We start from the raw sequence: 25,086 nt of genomic DNA, 5'->3' as shown, positions 1-25,086 counted from the left end.
GGCGTCACAGACCCCGCGGTGGGGTGGCGCCGGGACACGCGTCGTCATGGCGACGGCGGGGGCGGGCGGGCAGCGGAAGCCACGCCTCCCGGAGATTGGGATCCGTTCGGCCCCTTCCTCGCTTGCGCACGACCCCGCGGCCGCGGGCCTCCGGCGTCCCAGAGGACGAAGGCCCAGCAGCCTCGGGGCTGCCGCAAAGCGCAGCGGCTGTCGCGCGGAAACCCGCGCTGTCGCAAAGAGACGCGCCACCGCCCCACAGGCCTCGGCCCCGCCCCACGCTGTGACGTGCGCGGCGCTCGCGTCCCGCGCCCCAGCTGCGTCTGCGCAGTGGCGCGCTCAGGCCGCCGCCCCCCGCTGGCCGACGCTGGCGGCGTAAGGCGCGCGGGCCCCGGAGCGGGCGCGGCGGAGCGGCGAGCCCGGCCCTCCCGCCGAACATGCCGAGGCCGGCCCCGTCGGCGCGGGAGCCGGAGCGGGGGCCCGAACGGGCGCCGGAGCCCGAGCCGGACCGTGAGCGCGCGCGGGGCCCGGAGCGGGGGACGCCGCGCTGCTGAGGCCGGCCGCTGCCGCCCGCGGGCCCCAGGCGGAGCGCAGGTAACTACGCGCGCGCCCGCCGCCCGGGTATCCGCCCCACGCGACCCCACAACCCCTCCCCAGCTCGGGGCCCCCGTGAGCCCTGTCCCGCGCCGGGGACCCCGCCGTGCCACACCCGCCGACGGCGAGCTCCGGACCCTGGTGACCCCCAGTGACCCGGCTTTCTCGCCGGAGGTCCCGCGGACCGTGAGCTCCGGCCCCCGCCTCGCCCTGGGACCCCGCCTCCACGCTGGGGAAGTGTTGCAGTCCGCGGGCCTCGCGCTGTGGACCCCGGGACCCCAACCCCACCGACCTTTTGCTTTGGACCTCCAGGCTCTGTCCGTGTCCATCATACTCCAGATCCTACTCTGTTGACCCCCACACTCCAGATCCTGCTGGCCTCCACTGATCCTTTCTGTCCCCAACCCATCTGTCCCTTCTCTTGATCCCCAGATTCTAGCCCACCGCCCACCCATAGGTGTTCCTCAGCCTCCTGCTCGTCCTGAGGCCCCCTGCCCACATGGTCCGATGGCCTCCTGATGTCTGGGCCTGGCTCCTTATGCCTCTCCACTCCCAGTCCTTCCCTCTTCTCCTGTGCCCCACCTCCACTGTGTGGTCCTGAAGCTTTTGAGGTGCAAAGCCCGTGGATTTGGTGCGAGAAAAGGGGTCTGTTGGGGGAACCTGTTGCGGGTGCTGCTGGGGAACTCCCAGTTGGGCTGGCAGCGTCCTCTGCCTTCCGCCCTGGCCACTGGCTTTGTTTTCCGGAAACACACAGATCAGGGAGGGAGGGGTGAGATGTCTGAGCTGGCCCTTGGGATCCTTGCCTAGACCTTCTGCCCCAACTTTCTGGGGGGAAGACTCTTGATTTTGAGGTTGGGATGGAGAGACATGTTAAGGACCAGACCGGCTTTGGGGCAGCTGGTTCTTATTCTGCGGCCTCCCGATGGCATTGTTTGCAGGAAGCAGCCCTGGAGGGTGTGTATGTGTAGGTGGAGGCCAGCATTTTCTCTCTCTACTCCATAGAGTACAGGCCTGGGTCACTGTCTCAGCCCCCATCCACTGGACCTTCCACTTCTGGGGTCCTCCCCATCACTGGGACAGGCCCTGTCCTCATTGGGTGTCTCTGGCACAGAGGCTCTGGGAGCTTGTGGGTGTGAGACCAGTGAGAAGATAGGAGGGCCCTCCAGTCTAGGGGGAAACCCAACCACCTTTGGAAAATTCGCCCTCTCATAAGGGGCTGGGCACCCTGCCCTGCCCCAGGAGCCTTGGGGAGAGTGCAGATCGTGCACAGGACCCACAGGTTTGAAAGGGGGAAGTTTGCGGTTGTGGCTGGTAGTTTGTTTTTGTTTTCTGCTTATGTCTCCACCAAGGCTGGGTGGCGCTGACTGATGAATTTCCCAGGCAGCACCCAGAGCGCCGTGCAGGCACACATAGGCCTGCTTTGGGTCTCCTGGGCTCAGATGTTGTGTTCAGCCGGGTACACTGAGCTCTGGTGCTTCTTAGGAGCCATGTGTGGGAGGGCCCCCTGCAGGGGAACTGGGGGCCCCAGGGGAGGGCCAGATCTAGGGCTCAGAGGCCAGCTGAGTTTCCAATGGGCAGGTGGGGTGAGCTCTAGGAGGAGCTGGCTCTGTTCCCCTCCTCGCCACGGTGGCCAGTGAGTCTGCAGTGGTCATCCTGCCACAGGTCTGGTTTGAACATGCTGTGTTTGCAGCAGGACCTGCCAGCATGTCAGGCAGCCTTCTGACTGGTTTGATCACCCTAGTTCCTCTGGGAAATGAGGGATGAATTGTTGTTGTAGGCTCTGGACATGTCTGGGAGGCCAGCCGGCTGCGGTGCTGTCGATGACAGTGCGGAGCTTTGTGCAGACATATTTGTGTGAGTTACCAACTCCTGTGTCTTCTTACTTTACTTCTCTTCCTTCTTTTTAATTATACGGTAATTACCTCTGGGTTGCAAAAGGAAGTAGGTGAGGCTTTTTTAAATTGAAAGTCTCCCTATCTGCTCATGCCAGTTCTGGGGAAGCCAGCATGCCAGCCATTAATTTGGAGATCAGGGCAAGTATGTGGTGTGCCAGACAGACATGGAGCCACTTGCAGCGTGGGAACTTACAGGTGGGCTGGTGCCCATCTGAGAAACAGGCCCTGGGGCCCTGGCCAGCTCTGTCACCAGATAGTTGGGACAGAAGCTATGCTGGTATTTGGCATTTCCCCTGGGAGCTTCCATGGAGGAACATACATGTGGCTTTGTTGTCCCTTTTGGGTGCCACAGAGTTGCTCCAGACCCCACAGGAGCAGCCAGCAGCCTCTCCCTCTGCAAGGGGCTCACAGTCCCTGGCAGCCTTAACAGGCTGTGTGGTGGGTGTGGTTGGGGAGAAGGCAGACAGAGAGGCCAGGCTGTGGGTTCTGATGGATCTTAGTATCTGTGTGACCAGGCCTGCTGTGGGCTCTAGTCCCCTGGTAACCTTCGACAGGTCAGCATCAGCAGGTTGGTTGGCTTTCTCTTGACCTGGAGAGCAGAGAGACTCCATGCAAAGGAGGCCCTGGGCCCAGGAGACCCGGGCAGTGCTGTGGTGATGGCAGGGCCCTAGCTGGGGCCTCATGCCCTATGTAGTGTCCCGCTGGGCACTGAGAGTGACCCTACTCATGCTCAGTTGTGGCCTGCTTTCCTGGGCTGGGCGTCAGATGCGCTGGCAGAGCCTCTTCCAGCTGGTCTGTGAGTGTCCCAGGTCATGTTTGTGGAGTAACTGTTGGTGCTGGCTTGTGGCGGCAAACACACATCTCCATGCTCAAAGGGCAGTTGTCTGGTGGTGGGGAGGGTCCCCTCAGCCTACTCTCGTTACAGTGGCTCATGGTACTTGTGCTGTGTTGGTTCTGAGGTAGCTGCACCGCAGCACCCTGCTTCCAGAGGGACCTAGCCCTCCTGCTTGGGTGGAGGAGGACTGGGGCTGGTGAGGCTGGTCCAGCGCCTGCGGTGCCCGTGGAAGCAAGGAGGGCTGTGTTTCGTGGGAGTCCAGATGGTGGCTGGGCTGGTCCTGTGGAGCAGCGAGGACACGTCTCCTGTCCTCTTGACATCTTCCCTGTTCCTGCCAGTAGTGCCAGCTCCACCTTACCTGTGTTCAGGTACTGTGGCTGTGCAGGTGGCCCTGTCCTGGAACTGGCCTGGCTTTGTGGCTTTGGAGCATACCCCATTCTGTATCTGTGTATACCCAGTTAGGGCACAGCTGCTCAGTGGGCTGAGGCTAGGACTTCACGGTGAGGCACTGGTGGCCACCAGCAGGACTCACGAGCTCCTGAAACAGACCGGTGTACCTGGAGCGTTTGAATAGGGGACTGCCAGCCAGTTAGCGCGAACTCCTTTGGCTTCCCAGTCTCCAGATGAGACCTCTCTGACTGCTGACACTTGGCGTGGGTGGGACCCCGAGTCCTCGATCACCTCTGAGAGGGGCCCAGTGTGTCCCACAGGCTGGCGTCTTGCCAACCTCCACACTCCTTTGCTTTGCCACACCTTGTCCCCAGCTGGCTCCATCCTGGACAGAGGGAGGACATAGGAAGTCTGTGGGGCAGCAGGCAGTCAGAACCGAGCCTGGGAGTCCACCACCATCAAGTCTGTCTCCTCTGCTCTGTGTCCTTTGCTGTTCCTAACAAGGCCTGGCTGGATTGCTAGGGATCCAGGCTCCACCAGCACTTTTTTCTTTTGCTCAGGGTCTGCTTGCCACTCCCTTTCCCAGGGGTCCTGTGAGAGCTCTTGTGTGTCTCTGAGGTACCAGGTCCCTGTTGCAAGTGGGGCTGCCTGAGAGCGGGGCAGTGTGGCCAGAGCAGTGCCTCAGGCCCAGAAGGAAATTGCTGCTTATGCCCATTAATGCCCAGCGGCAGGACACCTGTACTTCCCACTCAGGTACGGCCACAGAGCATCCCAGGGCTGTGCCGTGGGGTGAGGGTTCCCCCAGGAGGCTTCCGGGTCATCTCAGGGAGGCGTAAGTAGTGCACCTTGTTCCTCGCTTGAGCATCCTGAGTGTTGCCCTTACACACAGGAACTAGCCACAGTTTGGACCCAGGGTTCAAGGTGCAGCCCTGCTTAGCCTCCCCCAGAACACTCAAAGGGCCCCATCAGAGAGTAACCCAGCACCCTCCCTGAGGCTTCCCCCATCTGCTTGCACCCCTCAGAATGGCTGGCCGTTTTAGGTCCCATCCTGGTAAGTAACTGCCAGGCTCTGCCTGCCACTTCTTGGCGTGTGAAGAGTCCAGCTGAGGAGCGTGTGGGCCATGATGCAGAGCCTGTGTGTTCCGAGGGCCTCTTGGGGCAAAGGCACACATCCCTCTCCAGAGAAGAGCCATGCTGGGCTGCCCCTGGCTGTGGGGCAGGAATGGAGGGCTGCCTGACTGGCTAGTGCCATATAAGGACACCTTGCTCTGAACCTGATGAGTGACCCAGGAGCCTCCTGATGGAGGTTCAGAAAGAGGTTGCAGGTCTGGTTGTGCCCGATCTGGAGGGGTACACGCTATTGCCTAAAGCCCAGAAGCCCCAGAGCCCCCTGCAGAGCAGAGGAGTCCCCAGGGGGGATCTTGGGTCTCCCCGTCTCTGGCTGGGCCTCTGCTTCCCAGCCCCTGTGCCGGAGGTATGTGTGTGGACCCCAGGGCTCAGGGCAGTGTGGGCACCACCTGAGGCTACCTTGCATTGCCCTGGCCTACTGTGGGGTCCAAGGGTGGGCTTGGGGAAGGCCTCAGGGCTGTCCAATTCTCTGAAAAGCAGAAGTTGATACTGTAGATGATTTATTGTAGCTCATAATTTTACCTTGATACCATTCGGCTTAAAACTAATGGGTTTCAACGAAACCTCTAGTTAGCTGGAAGTCTCTGCTCCCCAGAACTCAGACATGCCATGGCCCAGTTTAGATCCATAGGAAGAACCCCTCTGTCTTTGAAACCAGATGAGGACGTAGTCTGCAGGCCATGTAGAAGGAGGCTCACCTTCCTCGGGGACCGTATTTCTGAGGTGGCTTCAGGATGTTTGTGTGACTCATAGTGACCTCTGCCTTTTTTGTCTGATCCCCCCAGTTCCCAGGTGAGAGGGAAGTGGTGTGCATAAAAGACTGTTCCTAGGTCCATGGTGGCCATATTGGTCTGTGGAATACCTGGGCAAGGGCAGTTTGCACACATGACCCTGCCCTACCAGGAGGGCTCTCTGGGTGACTTGAGCTTGGTAGGTGCATGCTGGGCTTGTGCTTCCCCATATCCTGGGAGTGACAGAGGCTCGCACACATCTCCTTTGTTCTCCTGGGTTGGCCATTTGAGTTCCTTTGTTGGTGTGAGGGAGAATATAGCTAGGGCCTTGAGGGGGTTGCCCATGTAGGGGTAGGGCCAGGCACATCCCTCCTAGTGACCTCAGACATCCCCCCAGGAGGGGCAGTCAGAACTGTCTGGCCTTCCTGGAGGGGAACAAGCAGCTGGCTTCTGGAAGTTCAGTTTTTGCAGTTAACCTAGGCCTCTGGGAATTAGGAAGCCCCAGCCAACAGGTCCCAGATTACTTATGATCGGGAGGGCTGGGGGTTCCTGGAGGCAGATGATGCTGGGGCACCCCTCCTCATTGCCCCTAGAATGGTCTAGAAAAGGTCTTGGGACTGTGAGAGGGCCTCTGGTATTTGTGCACAGGTGAGGTGAGCCCAGCACCTCACTGACCAGGTCAGGGGTGTGCCGTGCTAGGAGCAGGAGCCCTGGGCTGCACCCTGGGGGCCAGGGCTAGTAGGTGACTTACCAGTGCTCCCACAGCCCTGCCCACTCCTCTCTGCACCCCCAGCTCCAGGTCTTGTACCTCCTGTGAGCGCACACCTCTGCATTCCTCTGGAATATGTATACACCCTCCCACAGTAAAAGCCAGTGGTTTAGGCAGGACCCTGGTCCTACATGGCAACAGGTTCTCATAGTTTCCTGGCCTGTGCAGCTGGCCCCTGGGCACTGGCCAGTGCTGTGCCCACTGTTTCTTAGCAGTTTCATTCGTAGTCCATACATCACATAGCCACTTTCCCAAACAGAGGCCCAGCTTGTGGACCCGGCCCTCTGTGCACTGCCCCCACAAGCCCTGACCTTGATGTGGTGTTCTCCAGATCCTTCTGCACTCTGGGCCTGGTGGTGTCTTTACCAGGGCAGGTACTCCCTCAAACTTCAGTCTATAAAAAACACACGGTGGGCATGGTGGCCACACCTGTCATCCCCGCTCCTTGGGAGGCTGAAGCAGGAGGATGGCAAGTTCCAGGCCAGCCTGGGCAGTGTAGCAGATCCTGTCTCAAAAAGGGCTGGGGGTGCACCTCAGTGGTAGAGTGCCCTCAGGTTCAATCCCCAGTACAAAAAAAAATAGGCTAGAGTCTAGCTCAGTAGAGCACTTGCCTAACACATGTAAGGCACTGGGTTTGATCCTCAGCACCACATAAAAATAAATAAAATAAAGGTATTGTGTCCATCTACAACTAAAAAAAAAAATCTAAAAGAAATTTAAGTCAATGTGAACCTGCGGTTGTATCAGAGGTGTTGTGTGAGGCCCTGGGTTCAGTCACAGCACTGAAGACAAAGTAAATATAAAACGTCAGTGCAGGGTGGGTGCTGGCTCAGCGGTGGGCGCTCGCCTAGCACTGCGAGGCCCCGGTTCGATCCTCAGCACCACGCAAGATTAATAAATTAATAAAGGTGTTTTGTCCAACTACAACTAAAAAATATTTAAAAAATAATTCACCCGTTAAAAGTCTACGTTTAATGGGTTTTTTGTTTTGTTTTATTTTTAAAGTGCAGAGCTTTTTGCAGCCCTTCGTGGTTACGCTTCCAGGATTCAACTGGACCCCCTCATCTCCCCAACCACAGGGTTTCCTCCCATGGGGACTGTGGCTGGGGTGGTCCTTCCCTGCCAGGACTTGTCTGGCCACCCCAGTTGACTTACTATTACCCTGAGACACAGGACGCTCTCCCCCTGTGACCGGCTGGACAGGTATTCCCTAATTGCCACCATCTGCCATAAGAGCCTGTCCATGGCTTTTGATGTCACCTTTGCTCTGTGGATTGTTTCCTTCCGTGGAAGTCGGTCAGGCTTGTGTGGAGGGAAGTACAGAGCGCAAGAGGAAGTGAGCTGGGCTGCCCCCAGTGGTGGCTTCTTGCAGCTGGCTCCTTGTGTGCCCATTACTACATCTGCTTGTGCTGTGGTATCTAGGCGACAATGTCTTGTGTCTTCCCACAGACCTTTGTATGACATTGTAGCCACCTGGGGGAGTGTGGACCTCTCCTGAGCCTGTGGTCCTTGCTGGGCACTACGGACCCTGGGCCTGATTATTCTCTGGGTGATGTCCTGGACACTGCATGTGCTGAGCAGCATCCTTGGCCTCTGCCACTCCATGCCAGGTGCTCCCCATTCTGACACCTCAGGTGTCCCCAGGCCTTGCCCAAGGCCTCCTGGGAGGCAGAGTCATCTGAGACTTTCTGTGCCGGGATTCCATGGGTCCCCAGAGCACTGCCTCCTGCAGCCTGAGGGTGCTGCCCACGGTGAAGTCCACGAGTTGAGGAGAGGCCAGGCCCAGAAGCCGGGGCCCTAGCTTCCTGAGTTGGGCCTGTGACCAGCAGGAGCAGGGATGGACCCATCCTGTGGCCCATGACATGAATGCAGCCGTCCCTCCTTGCCCTGCCCCCTCACCTGGCTCGGCCTCTTTCTTTTTGGTCTTTATTATAGACGTTTTCAAGTGCCCCACAGGCAGAGACGCTAGTGCGTGAGCTCTGGGCTGGGACGGGTGCGTGGTGTTCAGTTTCTCTCCTGTGGACTCTCGTCTTCCCCTCCCATGTCACAAGGCTCCACTTTCTTTGGGGATCAGCATGCAGACTGCAGCCAGGTCTCCCCTCCCTCCCAGTGACACCCTACCTGGCCTGTGCCCCTGCATAGGTGCGGGCTCCGGACTGGGAGCTGTGCTGGTGATGTCAGCCAGGGACTGTGACATCACTGAGTGGAGGAGGCAGAGAAGGGGCCCCTGGTATCTCCAGCAGGGGAGCTGGCCTGGGCCTGGCAAGATGGAGAATCCCAAAAAGAACAGGGCAGGTAACTCTCCTGGGCAGGCCTTGACTGGGAGGGGATGCGCCCACCCAGAGCCATGTCCAGTCAAGTAGGCTCCCCATTTCTGCCCTGCTGTTGGTCAGCTGCCTGGGCAGTGAGCATCACAGGCTGACCTTGGGCCCTGTCCTCTGCCCAGGCCAGACCATTGGGCAGAAGCTGTCCCCAATCTGTGCCCTGAAATTCCACCCTTGGGGGAAGCCTTGCGTGGGGAGAGCTCTTTTGTGGGCCTCCTGGCTCAGGCTGAGGCAAAGTTTGATTTTAGGGCAGGGAGAGGGCTTAGTGACCCACCCTCCCCCTTGGTATTTTTAGCTTCACTTTAGCCCAGCTGGGTCTAATGGTGGCATTTCCGTTCACCCCAGAACCCACTCCCAGGCAAAGATGGGCCTAGTGGCTTAGGGTCCCCCTGTTCTTCTGTCCTAGGTAACCCACACTCCCAGGCCTGGCTCCCTCATAGGTAGCCCTGCTGGGTCAGTGCGTCCAGGAGAGGCTGACACCTTGTGCTGCTGGTGGGTGACCGTCACCCTTTAGCCCTGCCTGGGCCAGGATTTACCAGGAGGCCTGAGTCTGGTGGCAGCTTCTTCCCTAGGAGGGGCCTTGGGGTCGGCCAGGAGCTGTCACCTCCTAAGCACAGCTCCTGGGGTGGTGTCCTGGGTGCTTCTATGCAGATTTCAGGGCCTGAATGTCTTGCTCTGTGCCGAGCTCTGTTTTCCCTGGAGTCAGCTTCTCCCTGTGAGCGCTGCCCAGCCCGCCACCATCAAGGGGAGGAGGGCCGGTACCCCAGGAGTGGCCTTGTCGGTGGCGTGAACATTTGCCCTTTTCAGGAGGTCGTCCCCGGGGCACAGCCCCAGTCTTGCAAGCCTGGCGTGCAGGGCTGCCATCACCTGGCCCCGCTGCACCACCTCTGGGTCCCCACCTGCTGGCCTCAGGTGCTGTACTTGGGCGACTTTGAGGGATGCTGGGGAGGTTTGAGTGTTTTGGTGCAGCTGTGGTCTTTGTTACTCTGAGAGGTCTTGGCTCTGCGTGGCGTGGCACCTGGTGGAACTCTGATAGGGTGCTGGTCACCAGGAATGGGAGGCCGGGCTGTGCGGTCAACAGAACATGCGGGCCCTGCGACTGCACGCTCATGGGCCTTGGCAGCCCTGTTCTCACCGCTGCAGGATGGGGCCTGTGTGGATGATGTGTGGACACTTGGCTGACTGGCTTGGGGGACTGATCCACCAACCAAGTGAAAGGGAGGGCGCTGGGCAGTCTGTTGGGCTCTGCAAGTTTCTTTTTCTTGTTTTTGATTGACAGCCTTAATTTTTAAGAGCAGTTTTAAATGTAAGGAAAAACTAAAGCACAAAGCACTGCCACACACCCTGTGAAGAACCCCCTGTGGTCACCAAGCCAGTCTGTGCCTCCTTGCTAGCTGGGGTTCAGGGTCCCACCGAGGCCTAGGCTCCTCTGGGCCGAACCGTCCACACTGTCTCACCACCAGGTTCCTGAGGTCGGGCCTGCCCCACGGGCACTGGTCCTCTGGAGCTCTCTGCTCCCAGTACCTCGTCTTCCCGCTCGCCTAGCAAGCCAGGCTTCCTTCTGTGCCTTGTCCTGCCCTGTGAGCACTGGCCCTGCAGGTCCTGTGACAGCCAGCGATGTTCCTGCCTCCCTCATGAGCCTGTTTTCTGGGTTCCTATCTCTTCCCTGGAATTCAGTTCACATTCCTTTGTCCAGAGTTGTGTTCCAGAGAAGGCCTTGGTCCGGAATGGACATGTCTAAGCTCACCAGGAGCAGCCTTAGGCATGCAGCAGCCACCCCCAGTGTCACAGCCCTGACAGCCAGGAAGGGTCTGGTGGACTCCGGCAATGGACAACAGGCGGAGCAGCTGCCTGCTGGGAGGGCAAGAGCCAGGGCCTGGCTGGTGGCGGCAGTTTTCCATGTTGGGAGGCCTTCAACAAGCATGGGAGTTCCCAGCAGAGCCTCTTTGGTGCCCATCCCTTTCCCCTCTGCACTGGGTGTGGCTGTGCCCTGGCCATTGCCATGAGGTTCCCCCCAGTGCAGCAGCATCTACCTTGCCACCTCCACGCCTGTCTGCTTGGCAGCAAGGCACCCACAGCAGAAGGGCAGACTGGAACAGGGCCAGCCCTGTGAGTGAAGGCTGCAGGCGGGCGTGGCTCCCCCAGGTCAGGATGTGGGCCTGGCCCAGCCTGAAGCTGCTGTCCTTCCCCTGAGGTGCCAGGTGAGCTAGCTTCTAGGGCATCCTGTTGGCCTGGGGTGCAGAGCATGCTTTCTTCTGAAGTAGCTCTGGTAAGGAGCCCTCTGGGCATCATCCTGCCACCCCTGTGTTTCCCCAGGAAGTCCCTGCTGGTGGTTCCACCGCTGTGGGTCTGCTCTGGATGACAGCACAGTCCTGCCAGGAGGCTCCAGCATTAGCCAGTGATGTCTGGAGGTGTTGCTGCTGAGAACTGGCCTCCCGTCTCCATGTACTGGGTGTCCCCTGTGGTACCAGGTCCCCACTCGGGGTGAGAGAGCTCCAGAGGGGAGAGGACGCAGGCCTACTGGGAGACCCTGTACTGGTGTCCAGGAGGGCTCAGTTTGGACAGCTAGGAAGGTTGGAGACCTCACCAGTCGTCTCAGTCCTGCAGGCGGGGGCAGTGAGGAGCGCCGAGCAGGGCGGGGGTGGCCCATCCTTACCATTTGCTCAGGTATGGCCATTCATCTGCACCCTGCTGCTGACTGCCCCGTGTGGTCTGGGGAGAAGTTGCAGAGCCGTGCACACTGGGTCAGCGAGCCTTCTGCAGCTCTCCCCTACCACCAAGAGGGCTGTGGCCACCGTGGAGCAGCACAGCACCTGGGAGCGTGCACAGGGGCCTGAGCTGGTGGGAGTGGGCAACAGTGCAGCTGTGGGAAGGTGGGGTACTGCTTCTAGAGACCTCCGAGAGTCTCCACACGGCCCTGGAGCTCCACAGGTGACAACCCAGACAGCCCAGGCATCCATGATGGACGAAGGGACACAGCATGCCCATCCACGTGCAGAAGCGTGGTGACAACTGCAGTGTGGAGGGACCTCAGTGAGAGCCAGACACACAAGGCCGCAGTGTGTGACCCCGTGACAGGAGAGTCCAGGACGGAAGTTTGCAGAGACAGGATGTAGGAATGATGGTTCATGTGAATTCCGTGGCACAGTTTACAGATTATAATAAAGTGATGGATCTGGGCATTCTGCATACCACTGACTCTCAGCGTGTGCTGGTCTTGCTGTGTCCTGCGTCCCCAGCCAGCCAGCGGCTGTTTCCAGCCCACACCTGTGTGCCATGCTGACCCACTGCCTGACTCAGCAGGGCCTGAGCTGAAGCCACCCTCACAGCTGGAGGCCGGACTTCCTGCTGTGTGACATCGGCCAGGACCAGGGCCTGCTTCTCCGTCTGGCCTCGGTACTGGTCAGCCGAGGTTGTGTGGTGTGATCTGAGATGTGAGTGTCATCCCAAGCACAGCCCCAGGACACTGCTCTGTGTCCTCCTGCGTCTCTCCACTCAGATGCCACAGAAGGAAGCTGTCCTGGAGGGGCGGCCAGGGCAGGGCAGCCGAGTGCCCGCAGTCCTGGAGGCTGGTGGCCGCCTGCTGAAGCTCCATGTCCCCTTCCCAGCGGGGAACCCACCTGGGGTCCTGGGTGGTTCTCAGGCGTCTCTCCAGCCCCTGTGGCTGCCCAAGGGCAGTGTGTGTGGCTGACGTGTGGCTTCAGTGGCACTGAATGCAAGGGCTTGTATCTGCCCTTCAGCTGGACAAGGAGTGGCCGGTTCCCTGGTGGGGAAAGGAAGCCATAGACATGCGGGCTTGAGTGGTGGCAGCCTGGGCTGAGCAGGAGTGAGCACGGCCCTTGGGCCCACACAGTGGCTGGTGCGATCAGGACCATCTGGGAGGTGGCAGTCCTGTTCAGGGTTGTGCGTCAAACCCTGAGGGCCACAGTGAAGGCTGCTGCCCTCCAAGCCTAGGCACCCTGACTTCCCCTGGGCTGGGCTGCCAACTAAGGCTGGGTGACAATTCTTGGGTACAGCCCCGACCTGTGGGATTTGCCTTTGGGAGGCCCTTGGCCCTAGAGAGGTGACCCTTCCCCTCTTGACCCGACCTGCTTCTGCTCTCAGGGGCCCAGTAACATGTTCTTCAGATGCTGCTGCTGTGCCCTATGGTGACAGCCAGGTGATGGCAGCAGCATCCAGAGAGCTGGTGCTGTGCATGGTCCCCCACTTTGGTTCCCTGTTGACCACCTGGAGTGTCAATAGCAGTCCCCCAAGAATGGGCCACCCTAGCGAGAGGTCCTGGTGGGCTGCGCTGCCTGAAGTCAATAGCCAACACAGACGTGCAGGACTGGACGGGGAGTGGTGGGCGGGGAGTGGTGGGGTGTGTGGCGGGGGAGCACTTACTTGCCTGGGGCTCCGTCCAGGTGTGGGCCAAGGAGCAGCCTGGGCGCACTAGCTCTCTGGTTCCTGTGCCCGGAGCACTTTTCCTAGGACCCAGGCCAGGTTTTCAGGGACCCTGACTGCAGCCCTTTCTTGCCCTGCTGGGCAGGAACTGGGAGTGACACCAGCCTCCTTCCAACACTGGCCCTTGCACTTGCCCCCAGGACTGTTCTGACACTAGGGTGGGGCAGCTTTGAGGTGCCATTTGGGTTAGGCAGTGTGGCCCTCTGAGGAGGCCTCACGGCTGCACCTACCCTGAGACTACCCTGTGTCGTCATGTCCCTGTGACCATATCATCTCGGGTCCCCATCTGCGACCCAGAAGTGGCTCCTGAACCTTTGGTCCACCTGCAGCTGGCAGGCCCTTTAATGTGGACAGCTCCGGGGGCTGTGAGGCCCCAAGGTGGGGCGGCAGGGTTATTAGCCTTGTCACACCTACCTGCGTGGCCCCTTTATCACCTGCTGACCCCCAGGAGTGTCCTTGGGTCCTGGGTGGGCCCCCCCTCATGTGCAGGCCAGCTGTGTCAGGGCTGAGTGAGTGCGCCTGTGCAGGTATGGCCTGCAAGTGCCCTAGTGCCCACCGGTCCTCCTCCGGCCCCCCTCAGCCCTGCATCTCGGCCTGACCCTAACTGCCAAGTGGGCCAGAGACAGGACAACCAGGCAGGAGTGAGCCCGGGCACAGAGGCCAGAGCAGGCAGGCACCAGCCTGCTTCAGGGGTGCGGCCTCTAGCAGCGGACAAGTTTGGTGAGTGGTGGTGTTAGCGCTAGGGATCCGACTCGGGCCTCCCTGTGCTGTGGGGAGGTCAGAGGCCCCTGCTGGGAGCAGCTGGACGCTGGATAGGAGGGCAAGACCTGGAACCTGGCTAGGAAGGCCTTGGTGCTAGGCCTGAGTGAAAGGGGAGGTCAAAGGGCAGTTCTGGAGGACCAGGTGTCCGAGCGGCGCACCCTCCCCACCCTGGCCAGCCGAGCGCCCGCTGCCTTCTCACCGGAGTAGTGCAGCTGCCAGGGCTACCTGGGCCGCGGGAAGCCATTGCCCTTCCCAGGCCTGCCCCTCCTCCCCAGTGTCGCCAGCCATCCAGGGATGCCAGCTGAAGTCAGGCAGTGAGGCCACGCCTCTGCCCGGGATGCTGTCTGCTGTCCTCTGTCGTGTGCCCTCTTCCTCTCCCTGGCCAAGAGATGAGCTGGAGGGTTGGCCCTCTGCTCTGGTTTGGAGACCTCTTCCTGGCTCAGCCTTCCAGGGCCTTGGCCACCTGCCGATTGCCAGCAGCCTCCTGGCCACGTGGTTTTCAGCATGGGCCCAGCCACTCCAGTGTCCCCTGACAACTCCCAGGCTTCCTCTTGGCCATCCCACCAACTTCGCTGTGCCTCTGATCCCATCATCAGTGTCTCTGGTGGGGGGTGGGTGCATACAAGGGCTTCCCAGGGTCTGGGGCAGGGATGTCACTTGTCCCGCTCAGACCTCCAGAGATCCTTCCAGAACACCCGCTACTTGGGGCCCCTCTGGGTGCTGTCCTCAGTCACCCTGCTCACTGCCTCCACCCCCCTGGGGGGCCCACAGTGCTCTGCCCTGGTCCTCCTGGCTTCCTGACCTGTGCCTCTCTCTCTCTGCAGCTGGGCGCCACGAGATCTGAGGCCGAGGGACCTTGCCAGCAGCATGCCTCTCCCCCTACGTGACCCTGAGGCCCGGGAGATGAGCACCACGGCAGGGCCCACCGGAGCGCCCTCCTCTCACTAGCTCCCCTGCCGGGAGCCGCAGGCCGCCCCGCCCACGCCGCTGGGCCCATGGCGTGTTAACACAGAGCGGAGACCTCTGGTTCACAGACGGGCTTTGCACGCAGCAGAGTCACCGTGGAGAGGCCAGGGTACCACAAACTGATGGATCTTGACAAGAAAGGAGGGAAAGGGGAGCTGGAGGAGGGCCGGAGAATGTCCAAGACCGGCGCGGGCCGGAGCAGCCATGGCGTCCGGAGCTCGGGGACCAGTTCAGGGGTCCTGATGGTGGGCCCCAACTTCCGCGTTGGCAAGAAGATAGGCTGTGGCAACTTCGGGGAGCTTCGCCTAGGTGAGCCGCCCGCCGGCAGCAGCTGGGGAAGTCGGTGCGGCAAGGCCGCCGCCGTGGTGGCCAACACCCCTTGAGCTGCTGTGGATCATAAATGGGGGTCAGCCTCTCACCTTGGAGTGGGCTTGGGGAGCAGAGAGCCTGGGCCCCACTCTCCCTCCTGGGGGTGGTGTTGTCACAGGGAGGGGCTCACAACAGTGGGGAAAGAGGCCAAGCCATGCTCTTTAAAGTGGTCACTCCCCACCCCAGCCCAGCCCAGGTTCTGAGCTGGACAAAGGCCTCTCCACTTTGCAGGCCCAGCTTTGCTCGGTTGTCAGCTCAGGAGAGCTCTGGCCACACTCCGCATCAGGGCCCGTGCTGTTCCACGTTCAGACCTCACCTGGCATAGCCGGGTCCCAGGGGCACGCACTGGGAGCCCAGGGTCAGGCCCCTCCCTGGCCGGGGGTGCCTTCCCTTGGGGGCCCTGGTGGTCAGCACCACACCCTTGGGAGCTCCACCCCACATAACAGGAATGTTATGTCATAACAGGAATCAGGGTCACTTAGAGGGAGCAGGGACAGGCAGAAGGACAGATAGGGACAGGGTGGCAGCAGGACCTGCCTTGTGTGCGCCCCATGCAGGTTGGGCCTCATCAGAGCCCCAGGTTGTCAGAGCAGTGGACATTGACTTAACAGCACCTTTGTGGCAACTGCCTGGGGCCCAGGACACGGGTGGTGGACACCCCAGGCCCCACTTGTCCCTTTCCTGTGTGTTGGGGTCTGTGATCCCCTCTTCCACCTCAGGTTCCTCACCTGTTGATGGGGTGGATGACAGTTCCCCTCTCGAGGGACTGATGTGGGCTTCAGGGAATTGGTCAGGCTGACGAGTGCGTGGCCAACGCCAGGTCCATAATCTGCTTTGTGCACTTGGGCAGCCCCTCCTCCCTCCTGAGGAGGGCAGTGTTTCCCTGCATTCTCTTCAGCAGGCAGTGGCCCTGCCCCTAGCCTGCTCAGCTCTGCAGAAGCCACTGGCCCCGGAGCCTCCTGCCTATAGCCAGGCTCCGGGTCTTCAGTAGCAGGTGGAGTCCCACCTGCCGGGACTGCGAGACCCAGGTGTGAGCATGCGCACACCCTCACACAGACACACACTAGTGTGCTTACATGCGCACACGCACGCACGCACACACAGCAGTCCCTGGACAGCCCAGGCTGGCCTCTTACACCTCTGGGGACCCAGGTGGCTGTATGGGTTCTGTCCTTGGGCAGGGAGCCCAGAAGCTGGTGCCGTGGGGGCTGGGGGGGCTTTTCTTTTACCGAGGTTTTAAAATCGCAGTGTGGGCTCTTCCTGTCCACCTTCTTTGGTTCAGCGTATTTCACTTTTTTGTTTTGTTTTTAACTTTTATTGTAGATGGACATAATACCTTTATTTTACTTGTTTATTTATGTGATGCTGGGGACGGAACCCGTGGCCTCGGCCTCGTGTGTGCTAGGCAAGCGCTCTGCCACTCAGCCCCAGCCCTTACTTTTATTTTTATTATTTTTGAGACAGGGCCTCTCCATGTTGCCAGGTTGGCCTGGAACTTGCCGTCCTCCTGCCTCGGCCTCCTGAGCAGCTGGGTGACGGGCGTTGCCCCGTGGTGCAGTGTGTTTCTGAGTGACAGGGCTGTTTGTCAGCCGTCACTCGGCACAGCTGTAAGGCCACCTGCTTGCGGAGAGCAGCACGTTGCATCCTTCACTTCCTGCTAGAGATGTGTGGCATTTCCCTGGCTGGGCTGTGGGGGGCGCAGCTGTCCTCCCTGGTCGTGGAGTCTGTGTGCTGAGGAGAAACCCTGAGGTCTGTCTGCACAGCGGTCTCCCACGTGGGGTTCCCACAGGCAGCACCACACATACCCTCCACGCTGGGTCCTCCACACACCGTCTCCCACTGTTTTGAGGTGTCAGTTGTTTTAGAATTTTGAGTGCATGGGCTTAGCATGAGCAAAGAACCAAAAAATGCTATTTACTTTTTTTTTTGGTCCTGGGGATTGAACTCGGGCCCTGCTTCTGAGCCATGTCCGCCACCGTTTTAGTTTTATTCTGAGAGAGACCTCCCTAAGTTGCCCAGGCTGGCCTGGAACTTGTGATCCTCCTGCCTCAGCCCCAAGTCCTGGGATGACAGGCGAGGTCACGGCGCCCAGCCTCCTTGAACTTGTTTGCAGTGGCTAATTTAATCTGCTCTGGGCTTCGGCACAGGATCCCAGATGAGGCCTTTCATAATGAACAGCAGCCTATGGGCTGACTGTTCTGCAGGCTGGAGATCCACGGGCAGGGGCCTCCTGTCCTTCCATGGCCAAGAGGCCGGGCCTGAGTGAGGCTGCAGTCACCCTCCAGGAGACCTCCCTCCCTGAGGGTGCTGTGGGCCAAACACCCCTGCCACACCCCCTGCCCTGGAGGTCAAGTCTCCGCACTTGAGTCTGGGGTTCCAGGGGCATGTCCAAGCCACAGCGCTGTTAAGGGCCCCCATCTGTGGCACCTTTCACTCCTTCCCTGCTCTGGCTGCGTCTCGCTCCTCCTGCTCAGGGGTTTGGCGAAGCTCTGTGGTGCTGGTCTGGCCCCTGAAGCTGGCCCAGGGACTCTGGTGTCTTGCAGGCTTGGGACTGGTGACACATCGGGTCTACTACCCCCCCTCCATGGGGCGTGGGCTCTGGACTTGGAGTCTCAGCAGGGCCTCAGGGAGTCTGGGGAGGTGTCTGTTTTCAGTGGTTACGCCCTAGGGTCCTTCAGCCTGTGTGGCCTTGGAGTCTTTCTTTGGCCCAGGGTCCCTGGGAGCTGTACTGTGTCAGGCCTGGAAGTCTCCTACCTTCTGCATGTGTGGCAAGGGCCCTCACAGGAGCCCTCAGAGAACCCCTTGGGGTCACAGGTCCACAGAGACCTCAGACGCCTGTGTACATGCCCCTCTCAAGCCCAGGCCACCTCCAAGCCCTTGGACTCTCATGCTCCCAGATATGCAGTCAGAAGGCCAGGGCAGCTGAAGGCTTCTCCAACAGAGTACAGGAAGAAAATCACCGCCGACAACTAAGAGATGTCCTCGGAGCTAGGCCGAGGCCACGCTAAGAGCGTTCGCTAAGCAGGCACATGGGACTGTGAGGAGGTGTTTGCAGAGCACCCGTTGACAGCACTGGCTGCCAGATGCAGAGGCCCCTCCTGTCCTCCCCGCACCTGGGAGGCTAAGGCATCACAGTTCCTGGCCAGCAAGACCCTGCCCCAGTATAGAAAATAAGGATGTCTGGGGATGTGGCTCAGTGGTAGAGCACCCTGTGTTCAGCCTCCAGAACCGAGAGACAAGAATCACAGGAACCACAACCGCATGATACGAAGGAAGACCACCCAGTGGAAACGGGGCAGAAGACCTGAACAGAGGGCACCCAGAACGGCCGGCGCTCAGTGAGGGGCAGGGTGCGGCGGCACACTCCACCTGGCCCCGCAGAGGCCAGGCCACCAGCATCCCTGGCAGCACCAGTTCTCAGGAGGGTCCCAAATTGGAAACCACGCATGCGTACCCCAAGTGGGTGACCATAGCAGAAAGCGGGTGCACACCCCGAACTTGCGGCCTGGTGCCGCCCGGCTGCCTCTTGAGAGCCCTTCTTCCTGGAGTCCCCCTGGGTGGTGTGGGCCTGCAGGCCGCCTCCTGTGCTCTCCTCACGTTTTTGGCATGTTTGGAACTATGCTGATGGACAGCCCCATTTGTTCCCAGAACTGGGGGCCAGGCCAGGGGCAGTGTGCAGTAGTGGAGAGGAGCTTGCTCACCGCAGGCAGTCGCTCATGCCCACATCCTGCAGGCTCCTACTTGCAGGCCACTGGAGACACTGGTAAGACTGAGTGGCCAGCATGGCCAAGGAACACACCAAAGCCAGGGGAGCCACTGCAACTGGCTGCAGGCACAGGGCAGAGTGTGGCCATCTGTGGTCTCGGCCACCTGGCCTGTGTGCTGTCCGCCTCATCAGGGTTCCCATGGCTGCTGTCTCAAGCACCTAGGCCACTCAGCTACAGTGGGTGGAGGGCACCTGGAGGCCTCTCCTGCAGCAGGACCAGGGCAGGAGGAGGGCCCCAGTCGTTGACATAGCATGTGGCCTTGTGGTCAGAGCCAGGGCAGGACAGGGCTGCTGGGGGTGGCCTTCCACACTGACACGTGTAGGTGGGCAGTGGTGTGTGTGCTGCGAGGTGAACACACCAGGGTGCAGGGGCAGCTCTGCCTGAGGGGGTGGGGTGGGAGTCTGCTCATGCAGTAGATGCCCACCTGGGGCCGGCTGCTGCCTAGAGCTAGACTAAGTCACCAAGTTGGGGCCACACTGCCCTCACGGGGTTCAGGGCTAGGGCAGGCTTAGTGAACACCTTCCTGTCCATTTGGCAGTGAAAGCCCAAACTGTTAGGACAGGCTGCAGTGTATTTTGCCGTTTTCGGGATGGAAGCCTGAAGGGCCTCGTGTGGGGGGAGGGACTCTGCCCTAACCAGCCTGGGGTGCAAGGTTCCTGCCCCGGGGTGCTGGTCAGACTTAGTGGGCTGCCTCCCTGGGGCCTCCGGTGAACGGAGATGGGGTATGGACCGGCTTCAGGGTACGTAGGGGCTACGTGTAGGGTGGGGAAGACAGGGCCCTGCCAGGTCAGGAGGTGCTCCTGGCCCTGCTGCCCTGATGGCCTTTTGTCCCCACAGGAAAGAACCTCTATACAAATGAGTACGTGGCTATCAAACTGGTGAGTCCTTCCTTCCTATCCTCCCAGCCAGGCCCACAGGGTCCCAGGGCGCCGGGCAGGCTCGGAGGGGTAACGTCTGCGTCTTCCCCAGGAGCCCATCAAGTCCCGGGCCCCGCAGCTGCACCTGGAGTACCGGTTCTATAAACAGCTCAGCGCCGCAGGTAGGGGGCAGGCCCTGGGTGGGGGGGGCGCGGGGCAGGGGGCGGCCGGCGGCCAGCTTAGCACGCTGTCCCCTCCGCAGAGGGCATCCCTCAGGTCTACTACTTCGGCCCGTGCGGGAAGTACAACGCCATGGTGCTGGAGCTGCTGGGGCCCAGCCTGGAGGACCTGTTCGACCTGTGCGACCGCACCTTCACGCTCAAGACGGTGCTCATGATCGCCATCCAGCTGGTGCGGGGGCGGGCCGGGCGGCGGGGGGGGCGGGGCCGGGGCCCGCGCTGAGGCTCGGCCCCCGCAGATCACGCGCATGGAGTACGTGCACACCAAGAGCCTCATCTACCGGGACGTGAAGCCCGAGAACTTCCTGGTGGGGCGCCCGGGGACCAAGCGGCAGCACGTCATCCACATCATCGACTTCGGGCTGGCCAAGGAGTACATCGACCCCGAGACCAAGAAGCACATCCCGTACCGCGAGCACAAGAGCCTGACGGGCACGGCGCGCTACATGAGCATCAACACGCACCTGGGCAAGGGTGAGCTGCGCGCGCGGGCGGGGGGCGGGCGCGCGGGCCGCGCTGAGCCTGCTGTCCCCCGCAGAGCAGAGCCGCCGCGACGACCTGGAGGCGCTGGGCCACATGTTCATGTACTTCCTGCGCGGCAGCCTGCCCTGGCAGGGGCTCAAGGTAGGTGGGCGGTGCGGGTCGGGGGAGGGGAGGGGAGGGGCGTGGGTGCGGAGGGGCGTGGTCACTGACCGTGGGACCCGCAGGCCGACACGCTCAAGGAGCGGTACCAGAAGATCGGGGACACCAAGAGGGCCACACCCATCGAGGTGCTGTGCGAGAGCTTTCCAGGTGAGAGGCCCGCCCCTGCCGCACCTCCACCAGCCCCCGTCCTGCCCCTGTCCCCGCCCTCTCCTTCATTCCCAGCTGGTGTCCTCTCCCTGCAGAGGAGATGGCCACGTACCTGCGCTACGTGCGGCGCCTGGACTTCTTTGAGAAGCCCGATTATGACTACCTGCGTAAGCTCTTCTCCGACCTCTTCGACCGCAGCGGCTTCGTGTTCGACTACGAGTACGACTGGGCCGGCAAGCCCCTGGTAGGTGACACTGGGCAGTGGGCCAGAGTCCCTAGTAGGTGAGGTGGGTGGCCGGCCAGGAAGTCCCTAGTAGGTGATGCTGGGCGGTGGGCTGTGAAGCCCCCTGCAGGAGGGGGGCTTCGGCCCTTCGCGCTGGGGTACACCTGTGTGCAGGGGTAGTGGGTCAGAACCCCATCCTAGGGCGTCAGAGTCGGGCCTCCCGGGCTATCCTGACACCCGCTCCCGCAGCCAACACCCATTGGCACCGTCCACACCGACCTGCCTACCCAGCCGCAGCACCGGGACAAAGCCCAGCCACACAACAAAAACCAGGTGAGGGTGGCCCGGGGCCCCCTACATCCCAGGGAGGTGCCAGGCGTCTGGCATGACTCCCCCACTGCCCCCGCCCACCCAGGCGCTGAACTCCACCAATGGAGAGCTGAATGCAGATGACCCCACAGCCGGTCACTCCAATGCCCCAATCACAGCCCCCGCCGAGGTGGAAGTGACAGATGATACCAAGTGAGCTTTGGGGCGGATCTCTAGGGAGGGGGCACCTGGGCAGAGTGTGTATGGACTGCCGGCCTGGTACCTCCCTACCTCGTTCGTGTTGTCCCACAGGTGCTGCTGTTTCTTCAAGAGGAGGAAGAGAAAATCTCTGCAGCGACACAAGTGACCGGGTGCCTGCAGCGCCTGCACCTACTGCGCGCAGCCTCTGGCTGAGCTTGTCCAGGAGGCCCGCGGCTCTCCACGGTGTCTGGGGCCAGAGCCCCACCGAAAGCCCAGGCAGACTGCGGGGCGCGTGGACCGCAGGCCCCCACCCCCAGGACGTGGGGTCACTTCCTTCACTTAAGACTTCGGCCGAAATGTCTGCAGCTGTGTCTAGTCCTCCCCTTCGAGAGCATTAACTATTTAAAACAAGGAAACAAGGAAAACGGAGCAGAGGCCTGCCCTGCCCCAGCCCTTCCCGTCTCCGTGGTGATGAGTCGCGTGACCCTGGAGGCCCCCAGGCCACTCGTTAGCCTCATAAAGCCCAGCTTGTCTCCCTCGATCCAAAGCCCGTTTTCTCGAGGGGGGGCAGGCCCAGCCTGGGAGGGGCACTTTGGGTCATCTTGTCAGGCCACCTAGGAGGGGGCCCAGGCGTTGCTGTCTGGGTGAGGCCCCCCCCCCCGGGCCTCCCCCAAACCAAAGGGGAAGGTGGGGGCGGGGCTGCAGCTGAAGCCAGCCCCCCAACCAAAATGCTGCACCAAAGCTCTGGCGCCAGGGCGCGGCAGCCTTTTCCAGCCCGGCCTGCACCGGGTGGGCGCACGTGCTCCCGGAGGTTGTGCCCAGGCGCCTAGGACCCCGAGGGTGTGCGGCCTCTGTCCCCACTCTGGCGCAGGGGCTGCCGGGCCCCTGCTGCCTGCCGGCTGCGGCTCCTGGTCTCCCGGCCTCTGCAGGGGCACCGCCGCGGGAGACCACGCCTTAAAGCCCCCGCCCCACACCAGGATGTGGTAGGGGCGCCTGGAGGCTGCGGGGGTGGGCGGAGGCGCCGGGGCCTCCCCAGCGGTGGTGGAGAGTAGTACTTGCTTTACAAAGTGTACAGAAATGGCATTTACGTTTCTCTGACGCTTCCTTGAAGCCATAGAATTTAGGGGCTTTTTTAAAAAATAAAAGAAAAACGAAACCACTCCTGGGTGCCGGCCTGGTATTTCCAAGGGAGGGCCAGGAGAGTTTGCAGACGGGAGCACGAAGCAGGAATCGAGCCGACGCGAGGGGCCGGGAGAGCCACAAACGGGTCTCCAGGTGCACGTCTCAGGTCGGAGACCAGGAGGTCCCTGCCGGCCCGCATGTTGGGGGACGCAGCACCCGCGCAGCGGACGGAGCCAGGCAGCGCCTCCCCTTGGCGACAGTGGAGCCCAGAGCCCTCTCCTCGGGCCAGAGGCGGGCAGCGGCCCTCCGCCCGCAGCAGGCCGACCCCAACGCGGGTCCCAGCCTCCTGCCCTTCTCCGCCCGCTTCCCGCGGGTGGGGAGAGCCCCGGCCCAGGGAGGAAGCAAGACTGGAGAACGCCAGAAGAGGAGGACCTCCCTGGGCGCAGAGGGGGCGCACGGACTTGACACTGTCGTCCCAGGGTACTTCCCAGGAAGCGGACCGGAGTCTCCCCGTGGAATGGGCCCTGAGGAAAGTAAGCCAGAGGTCTGGGAGCCTCCCTGAAAACAGCCGAGTTCACCTACGGAGACGAGAACCGCCTGTCACCCTGCAGAGCCCAGCGCCTCTCAAGCTCATGGAGACCTGGGCCAACTGGGTCCCTTCCCCTCCGCGCAGAGCGGCCTCAGAGCGAGCATCCTGCTGGGGGAGCTGCGCCTCAGTGGCTGGGATGACAGGCGTGGCCAGTGCACCCCGCTCTGCTGGTGGCACTCCGAGGGTGGGGACGTGAACTCCAGCCTGCGCAGGTGCAGCAGCGTTCCAGACCGAGGCTGGGAGAAAGGAGACCGGGAGGACGGGAGACCGGAGACCGGAGACCGGGGGGGGGGGGGGGGGGGGGGACGGGAGCTGGGGGCGGAGCCAGACTCCCAGCCTGGGCGGCGGCCTTGGATACTGATGGGAAAGTGCAAGTGGACGAATGGTTTCCGGTTCCATTTCCCCCTTTTGTGCTGTCCCTGTCCCTCCGCGGTCCAGGCACAGGCCTCCTGGGCTGTGCCCCGCGGTCCCCGCACAGCCCCCCGCAGTGGCGCCTCCCGGATCTCTATTCCACCAGCGGAGCGTGGTTTCTGCTGGGAATGAATTTGGGGGTTTGCTTTGCTTCTTGAGGTGCCTTTTAGCACCTCACATGACTCCCAGCTCCTGAGAGAGGTCGCCGTCGTCCCTTCCAGCCAGGCCCTTTTTGGTCGGGGCGCTCGCTGTCCCGGCCTTCAGCCCCGGGCTGTGGCTCCGCTTCCCCGCTGACCTGCGGCTCTGTGGCTGGAGGCCGGTGCGCTGCCGCTCTGCAGCCCTTCCCTCCCACTCCCCTCCTGTGCGGGGCGGCCACTTTGTACCACCTCCAGTCCTCCAGGGCTCTTTGCTGATTTTTTTTCCATGTTTTTCTCTTTTTAGTTTGGACGATTTTTTTGGACTTTTTAATCTTTTTTTTTTTTTTTTTTTTTTTCACTTTGTCTGTTTAAACCTCCCAGTGGATTCTTTTCAGGTTGTTTTATCCTTTCTCAGTGGTGGGAGGAGCCCAGGGCCTCGTGCTGCTGTCCAGGGCTCTGTCCCTGAGCTGCACCCAGCCCAGTCAGATGTGGTAGTCATAGAATACCTCTCTCCCTCTCTGCTCTGGTCTGTCCCCAACAAAAACTGAGGTTAAATCCAGTGCCCAACATGACAGTGTGAGAGGTGTTGGGGACTCAGACAAGCCACGCAGGAGGCGTGGGCTCCACCCCCCAAAGTGGGTCACTATCCCCAAGAGACCGGCTCAGGCTCCCTGGACTGAGCGGGGTGTCAAGGGATGCCACTGGCCACTACAAGAGTGGCGTTGGACAGCCTTTGCCCCCTTCTGCACACACAGCCACTCTTGTACACACTCGGGCCACCCCGCCATGAGGCCCAGCAGGTGCCACACTGTGCCTCAGGAACTGTGAGCTGGTGCGCCTCATTTCCTCATAGCTCCCCGCCTCAGGCAGCTTGTTCCAGCAGCGCAAGTGGACAGGGCAGGTTCCCCCCACCCCCGCTGTGTGCTCGCAGGTCTGCACCCTGGTTCACACGCCTGGGCCCAGGGGTCTTGGCTGCCCGGCTCTTGGCTCTGGGATCGACTTTCACACAGCCATGACTGTGCCGTGTCCCCAGCAGGGCCACAGCGTGCAGGCAGCCAGCTCTCTTCTCTGGTGGGGAGCTGAGCTCACAGATGAGGGCTGCTCGGCACTCATGGCACCTGAGCTCAGCCCTGGGCCAGGTCTGGACACTGGCCTCTCCTGGAGAGACTCAGGAGCCAGCCCAGCTCACCAGCCAGCGCTGAGCAGGAGTGTCACGTCTCCTGCAGCACGGCCAGC

General features: G+C 61.3%; 1 protein-coding gene across 4 annotated transcripts; it reads left to right on the top strand.

Annotated features, from left to right (window-relative positions):
- The first annotated feature begins 459 nt into the window (after positions 1-459).
- On the top strand, positions 460-22,750 carry Csnk1g2 (casein kinase 1 gamma 2). Of its 4 annotated transcripts, none has more exons than XM_046444264.2 (12): positions 462-591; positions 14,693-15,143; positions 19,808-19,848; positions 19,940-20,009; positions 20,090-20,238; positions 20,306-20,540; positions 20,605-20,690; positions 20,774-20,858; positions 20,954-21,102; positions 21,331-21,414; positions 21,497-21,603; positions 21,703-22,750. In XM_046444264.2, exons 2-12 carry the CDS (start codon positions 14,957-14,959, stop codon positions 21,755-21,757), a joined length of 1,248 nt encoding a protein of 415 aa, XP_046300220.1. In that variant the 5' UTR covers positions 462-591; positions 14,693-14,956; the 3' UTR covers positions 21,758-22,750. The 4 variants fall into 4 exon arrangements, with proteins under 4 accessions (XP_046300222.1, XP_058435223.1, XP_046300220.1 ...); XM_046444265.2 differs by lacking the exon at positions 462-591 and adding an exon at positions 18,423-18,966 and having other exon boundaries at positions 15,006-15,143; XM_058579240.1 differs by lacking the exon at positions 21,331-21,414 and having other exon boundaries at positions 461-591.
- The last annotated feature ends 2,336 nt before the right edge of the window (positions 22,751-25,086 follow it).

Source organism: Marmota monax, unplaced genomic scaffold, assembly GCF_021218885.2.
Source record: "Marmota monax isolate L192 unplaced genomic scaffold, Marmota_monax_Labrador192_F-V1.1 WCK01_AAM20220418_F8-fsc00102, whole genome shotgun sequence".
NCBI classification, from domain to species: Eukaryota; Metazoa; Chordata; class Mammalia; order Rodentia; family Sciuridae; genus Marmota; species Marmota monax.
Note: the sequence above shows the minus strand (reverse complement) of the source record. Positions and strands in the feature narration are given on the sequence as shown.